The sequence below is a fragment of the Myotis lucifugus genome, unplaced genomic scaffold (assembly GCF_000147115.1).
Source record: "Myotis lucifugus unplaced genomic scaffold, Myoluc2.0 scaffold_729, whole genome shotgun sequence".
In the NCBI taxonomy this organism is placed as follows: Eukaryota; Metazoa; Chordata; class Mammalia; order Chiroptera; family Vespertilionidae; genus Myotis; species Myotis lucifugus.
The window spans coordinates 240,706-248,168 of NW_005871777.1; the positions used below are offsets into that span (position 1 = coordinate 240,706).

The 7,463-nt window shown below is 47.4% G+C and overlaps 1 protein-coding gene across 1 annotated transcript in view; it reads left to right on the forward strand.

Annotated features, from left to right (window-relative positions):
- The first annotated feature begins 1,358 nt into the window (after positions 1 to 1,358).
- LOC102428965 (arachidonate 12-lipoxygenase, 12S-type-like) overlaps positions 1,359 to 7,463 on the forward strand; it is a 15,574-nt gene continuing 9,469 nt past the window's right edge. The window contains exons 1-8 of the mRNA XM_006105857.1: positions 1,359 to 1,493; positions 2,022 to 2,223; positions 4,124 to 4,205; positions 4,311 to 4,433; positions 4,527 to 4,630; positions 4,886 to 5,046; positions 5,573 to 5,716; positions 6,375 to 6,584. Coding sequence (XP_006105919.1) covers positions 1,359 to 1,493; positions 2,022 to 2,223; positions 4,124 to 4,205; positions 4,311 to 4,433; positions 4,527 to 4,630; positions 4,886 to 5,046; positions 5,573 to 5,716; positions 6,375 to 6,584 — 1,161 coding nt within the window. The remainder of the gene's footprint in view (positions 1,494 to 2,021; positions 2,224 to 4,123; positions 4,206 to 4,310; positions 4,434 to 4,526; positions 4,631 to 4,885; positions 5,047 to 5,572; positions 5,717 to 6,374; positions 6,585 to 7,463) is intronic.

A 7,463-nucleotide genomic window follows, 5' to 3' on the forward strand; every position in this document is an offset into this window, starting at 1 on the left:
GCCAATCTGCCGTGGATTGCTGCCAGCCGAGGGACCCCACCCATGCACTGGGCCTCGAGTTTCACAATAATATACACTGGTGTATACTTATTGGCAAAAATTAAATTTTATACATCAAATATGTACAGATTTTACACATCAAGCATACTTTAAAAACGTGGTTTTCAAAAATATATATAATATCTAATATAAAATATATACAAGCATTTTAGTCTGAAATCTCAATTCTGGGAATCTGTTCTTTAACTATAAGGGTGCATAAGAGTACACCTACAAAGGGGTTCATTAAAGCACTCATCATAGTTAGTACTGAATACCCATCAAGAGGGTAATCCTTCAAGCTAGAAAGAAAAGAGTTATATCTCCATCTTTTGATCTGAAGATATTCTCATCATGTATTGGTAACTGTGGAAAGTAACTTCCAAGAAAATAAATGTATAGTGTGACCTCATTTTTGTGGAAGAAATGACATAAACCACATAAAACAATCCTATTAATGGAAAGGAGTGGAGAAGTAGAAATAGAATGTATTGACATTGGTTGTCTGTCTTGGAATGGGGGTGTGGATAGAAAAGCAAAGGGGGAAACTGAATACATTAGCTGCTCTCTAGCTTGAATGGGCACCACAAGTCTTATTACAGAAAATACTCTAACTCAGTGATTCCCAAAGTGGGTGCTACCGCCCCCTGGTAGGCGCTGCAGCGATCCAGGGGGGCAGTGATGGCCACAGGTGCATTTGGGGGCGATGAGTAACTGCTATTAAAATTTTAAAAAAATTAATTTCCAGGGGCTGAGTAATATTTTTTCTGGAAAGGGGGCGTTAGGCCAAATAAGTTTGGGAACCACTGCTCTAACTCATCCCTGAGCACTGGAGTGTCCCTCAAGAAAGGCCTTCTCTGGCCCACAATGACAATCCCTATGCCCATTCAACAAGCAGACCTGGTAGGCAAAGAGAAAGTGGGTACAGTCACCTAGGGGCACCAGGCACTGCCAGCAAGAAAAGAGATTGGCATTCAGGACACCTTCAGAAAATGTTGTTCAATAGTAAAACAAGGGTGGAGGTTTATATGGGGGGGGGGGGAATGAGGGCCTAGAAAGAAAACTGGTGGATTCTCCCTGCCCCTCTCTCTCTTTCTGCACCCAGGCTCAGAGGAACAGTCAGCATTTCCCCCACCCTCTGGGCTAATCCCAGGTTCTGGTTTGTCTGGGGTGGGGCCCAATCCTGTAGTGGGCTGGCACACACAGTGCTGCTTTATTAGGCCCTGGACTTGTCCTGAGGCAGCAGGACCAAGCCTGGCCGCGGAATCTTTGGTACCAGTAACAGAACCTCTGCCACCCAGGCGAGCCCACCTGCTGCCATGGGCCGCTACTGCATCCACGTGGCCACTGGGGCCTGGCTCTTCTCTGGGTCTTTCAACCGCGTGCAGCTGTGGCTGGTCGGGGAGCGCGGGGAAGCAGAGCTGGACTTGTGGCTGCAGCCAGTGCGGGGCCAGGTAGGCAGGGGAAGCAGGGACTCAGACCCCCTGGCTGGGCTGGCTGACTGAGAGAGGGCTGGACGCTGGAGGCTGGGTGCCAGTGACAGCATAACTCTGCCAGCTGTGACTTCCCGTGAGAAGGGACTCCTGCACCTGGGTGGGTGAGAGGTTCAGAGCTAGGGCCCAGCTGGGCTCAACTCCTTTCTCCCTCCCCTAGACACTTGTCCACCCAACCTCCACTCCTTTCCTAAGTGGCCCCATGTCAGTGTCATTATGGGATCAATGGTCAAAGGGGAGGGTCCTCCTAGAGCTCAGTTGCTGGTGCAGGTGATGGTGCTTAGTGTTCAAGTCACTGTAGCCTCATCCCGACTCCCTGGTCCTCCTGGTGCGATGGGGAGTTTGAGATCCACAGCCGCAGGTGTTGGGAGGAGGCAATGCTGTCCCTGGAGGCCTTGTCACCAGACTCCACAGAGGACCCTGCACCCTCAGTTAAGCGTCCTCTCCCGGGTCCCCGCTACTAAGTCCCACCGGGTTCTGTCCCCACAGGTGGAGGAGTTTGAGCAGGACGTTCCCCAGGACTTGGGGCCACTGCAGTTCGTGAAGTTGCGCAAACACCACTCCCTGGTGGACGACGCCTGGTTCTGTGACCGCATCACCGTGCAGGTCCCAGGAACCTTCCAGGAGGCTGCCTTCCCCTGCTACCGCTGGGTGCAGGGCGAGGGCGTGCTGACCCTGCCTGAGGGCACAGGTGAGGGGCCACCTCAGGGAAGAGGGAGCATGGCCCAGGGAGTAGTGCGGGAACAGGGAAGGGGCTACTGGAGAATGAGGGAGAGCACAGAGGAAGGTCTGAGGGATTTGAAAAAAGTGCGTGCTCAGCAGGTTAGAGGGCCCAAGTCAGGAAAGGAGGGAAAGTTATACATAGAATGAAAAAGGTCTGAAGTGGGACTGGACAGGGAAGTGAGTGATGTGTAGATCCCACCTCCCAAGAATGTGAGCACAGGGAATGGGAGGTGCAGCCACGCTGGGAAACAGAAGAGACAAAGTAAAGTGGGAAGGAGATCTCTGTGTGACTGGGAACCAGTGAGAGCAGGGACAGGTAAGGCTAGCACATGGGACCCCTGAGAGGAGGCAGGGAAGGGAAGCAATAAATGATATGACCATGAAGAGCTGGTTTGGCTGTGACAACATGGAAGACAACTGGTAGGGCAGGGAGCACTCTGACTGGGAGGGGGATGAGTGAGCAGGGGCTATAGGGGATTTGTTGCTATGGGACACGTGGAGGACAGATCTGACTAGAGAGAAATTGAGAACAATGGCCTGTAAGAATGGAGACTAATCAGCCATAAGAAAGATGACATATTGCTGTTTGACACAACATGGATGGATCTTGAGAGTATTAAATGAAATATCAAAGGAAAAGGACTAGAAATATGTGATTTGACTCCTATGTGGGATATAAAACAAAAAGCAGCAAGTGAACAAACAAAACAAACAAAAATACAAACTCATAGATACAGACAACAGAATGGTGGTTACCAGAGGGAAGACAAAGAGGGCAAAGAAGGTCAAATATATGGTTACAGCAAGCTCAGAGTATACAAATGTCATATTGTAAGATTGTACATCTGAATTTTATATGATGTTATTAATCAATGTTATATCCCAATAAATTTAATAAAAAATGGAAACATGAAATAGGTGTCTTTGAGGGACAATATAAATACAGGTGAGAAGAGGACAAGTCAGGTTTACAAATATAAACTATGTGATGGTGAGGTTAGGTGAAATGGAGTGAGGGCAAAGTAGCAACATGGAACTATTTGCTCCCTAAGACAGGTGAGATGGGATGGTTGAAGGTAACACATAGAATTTTTGTCTCAAGAATCAGGTAGGGGTAGGGACAAGGAAGAGCAGAGTGCATATGTATAATGAATATGAAATATGTCATTCGGAGGACAGGTGAAGGAGTAGAAAGGGGAAGGCCAATATAGATGAGATTAACAAAGGCAATCTATATATATAAAAGCCTAAGCAACTGTCTGACAGTTCGACCATCTGACCAGTAGCTTGATGCACAATGACCACCAGGGGGCAGATGCTCCAATTGGTAACTCTGACGTGCACTGACCACCAGGGGGCAGACACTCAAAACAGGAGCTGCCGAGGAGGGAGCCCGATTCCAGGGTGTGTCACGCAAGAACCACCCTCTTGCAATCTGGGACCCCTCGGGCGATGTCGGAGAGCCGGTTTTGGCCCAATCCTCACAGGCCAGGCTGACGGGCCCCACTGGTGTACAAATCTGTGCACCGGGCCTCTAGTATATAATAATATGGACTATTGTGGATATGGCACGTGATTGAGGAGAAAATTAATAATCATCTATAGGCACAAGTAGTGGAATTTGATTTAAGGAACATGAAAGGGAAGAAAACATGGGATGTTGTTAAGGACAAACATGGGGTTGAAATAGGTGAAATCACGAATTGGGTGTGGGTAAAGATACAGTAAGTGACTTTGGGAATACATCAGGTGAGGTAGAGCCAGACAAAAAGGCAAGAGTCTGATGTAATACAGTCAAGAATGAGAGATTAGATCAAGTCAGGGATAGCACGAGTTGGATAAACCTATGTGGTCATATGTTCTCCCAGCCCGCCTGGCAGGAGAGAGTACCTTTGACAAGTTCCAGAAGCATCGAGAGAAAGAACTGAAGGAAAGACAGCTGATCTACTGGTAACCACCCATCCACAGCCCTCCTGAATTTCCCACCTCTTCTCTGATCCTGCCACCATCACTGACTCCCTAATTCCTCCCTGAACTCTTTTCCCCATCTGCTAGTTGGGGCATCTGGAAGGAAGGGCTACCCCTGACAATAGCTGCGGACTCTGTGAAGGATCTGCCCCCAGATATGAAATTTCATGGTGAAAAGAGGCTGGACTATGAATGGACAGGGAAGACAGGGTGAGAAAAGATCGCAATGGAGTGGGTAATGGTGGATCCCGTAACAGGCAGGACTTGGTGAGTTGACAGTGCCATCCTTGACATTTATCCTAGGGTACTGGAGATGGTCCTCAAACGTGTTTACACCCTCCTGAACTCCTGGGACAGCCTAGAGGATTTTGATCAGATCTTCTGGGGCCCCAAGAGCACTCTTTGTGGTCAGTATTCCCATAGACCTTTGTAAATTCTTAATAGTGTGTTTTGTTGTCCCAAACTTCATATTCCATAGACCCTCATAAGTAGTTCCCAGATGAGAAGATAATATACCTGGTCATTTCTCAGAGGCAACAAAAAGAAAAGATGGGCTGAATACAAAGTAATCATATGCCTGAATAGCTGTATTAAAACCTAAAGGAGAACGACATCAGGTTGTGGTGAATATCCTCCTCTTACCCTCCACTCCAAACCTATAGAGAAGGTTCACCAGCGCTGGCAGGATGATGAGCTTTTTGGCTACCAGTTCCTCAATGGCGCCAACCCCATGCTGTTGAGACGCTCCACCTCTCTGCCTTCCCGGCTGGTGCTGCCCTCGGGGATGGAAGGGCTTCGTGCCCAGCTGGAGGAAGAACTCCAGGTACACCCCCAGTCCTCTGTTGTCTTCTCCTTATCTGCGTGGGGAAGGGAAGCGGTGAGGGGGAGGGACCAAAAGTGAGTCAGAGAAGGGAGGCTGTGTTAGTCTGCTGTCCCTGGATGCAGAGTCCTTTGCAGGGAAAACCTAGAGTATCAGGGGAAACTCTAAGACTGGTGGGGGCCAGAGAGAGGCAGCAGAAAAATAGGATATGATGAGGAAAGAGGCCTGGGCACATTGACAGGGGAAGCTTAGCATGCCTGTGGTGCAAAGAAATTGGTCAAGTGTGGTCTTAAAACCACCACTGCCACAGGGAATGAACATGTCCTTGGGGGAGATTCCTCTCGTTTTGCCTCTTTCCTCACTGTCAACTGAGATGACTTGGACTAATTGTTCTGGATGCCTCCTTCCTTTCTGCCACTAGGACTCTGATATTGATGTAGGATAATTGCAAGAAATGAGACTGAATGTTATTACATTTCTTCCCCTTGGTGCTGGCCCTCTGGAGTAGACTTTGAACTTTTCCCCCCAGAACGGTTCCCTATTTGAAGCTGATTTTATCCTGCTGGATGGAATTCCAGCCAACGTGATCCAAGGAGAGCAGCAGTACCTGGCTGCCCCCCTCGTCATGCTGAAGATGGAACCCAGTGGGAAGCTGCTACCCATGGTCATCCAGGTGAGATATTTTGGAAATCCTCTTTCAACACTGCTCTCCCTTCACCCCAACCACTGCCCAGGGACAAAGACAGCCAGCTCTTGTCCCCCACCCCACCCACTCAGTGAGATCTGTCTTTGTCTCCAATTTCTCCTTTCTACCTCGCAGCCTGCTCACTACTCACATGAAATTACCTTTTTTGAATGTCAGAATGCTCTCTATTGGTACTCACCCTAAGACTACTTAATCTCTTTCTGACCTTTGAATCTGTGGAATATTCTTTCTTTCTTGGACATATTTTCTCCTTTGTTTTTAATGCATTTTCCCTCTCACTGTTCTCATCAATCAATTGACGAGAATTGTCAGGTATCACACACATCCAGCTTCTCCTTCCTATTCTACCATCCTAACTCACACTATCATCGGGTTTCTCCCAAACCACTGTTATGGCCATACTGAACTCTCCCCTTTCTAATTCCTCCTGCTTTGAACCTGACCATTATGGCACTCACACTTCCCCGCAGCTAGTGAGAGGATGAGTGGAAGGGTCCTCATTCCTCTTACTAGATTATAGCCCTCTGCATGGCAATAATATTAGTCATCAGTTTCCCCCGGAGTACTGAGCATGGTGTGTAACATATGATGAGGTCAATGAATGCTTAATTCCTCTTTATTGCAGATCCAGCCTCCCAACGCCAGCTACCCCACCCCACCACTGTTCCTGCCCTCAGACCCTCCACTTGCCTGGCTCTTGGCAAAGACCTGGGTCCGAAGTTCAGATTTCCAACTGCACCAGTTACAATATCACTTTCTGAACACTCATCTGCTGGCTGAGGTCATTGCTGTGGCCACCATGAGGTGCCTCCCAGGACTGCACCCTGTCTTCAAGGTACATACTCCACCTTCCATGTCCCATATTTGCTCACAAGGAAACATGTGAAACAATGCAACAGTTATCCAAGATTTTAAAAGCCTAAGCCATTCTGGCTAGGAATATATAACAAACCTGCTTTGCAATAAGCAAGCACTGATATGGTATCAGCAAAGAATCTTCATAGGCAGGAAGGGACAGGAGAGAGCTAACTACAGTAACACCTTGAATCTTGTGGTTATATTTTCATGTTTAAATTCTTTTAATTTTGTGCCAATTATAGATTTCACATGCAGTTATAAGAAATAATACATGATCTATCCTATTAAATCAAGTCCTTTAGCAGTTTTATACACATATTGCAAGTCAATTCTCTGAAATTATCCAGCAATGGGTCTGGAGGAGAGTAGGAATATAGTTTGTTAGACCCATATGTTGTCATTTATCCAGGAAGACAAGTGGTGGACATAACAAACAGCCAAAGAATCATATTTGAGAATAGAGGTGGAAATCAAAAGAAACAGCTATAAACTCTATAGTATTGATGGAGAATGTTCTACTGCAACTGAATGTTATGAGGAGCACAAAATAAAAGGGCAAGGATAGCAGCCCGGCTGGTCACTGACATCTACCCAAGAGTGAGGAGACTAAAGATGTGCATTAGCATGGTGGTGACAGGGATGGGAGGGAGGGGATACTGCCTGTGTCATGCCTGTGCAATATTGGAGAAAAAGGCCAGAGGTCTCACACTGCCAGGCTTAGGAGCTCACAAAGTAAATACTGTTGGAATGACCCAAAAATACTGTGATGCTATAAACAGCGAGTTCAGTGTCTATTGCTAGGCAAAAGGCAGCAATATAGGCTGTGCTTGTCTTACAATTGTTTCCAGATCTCAAT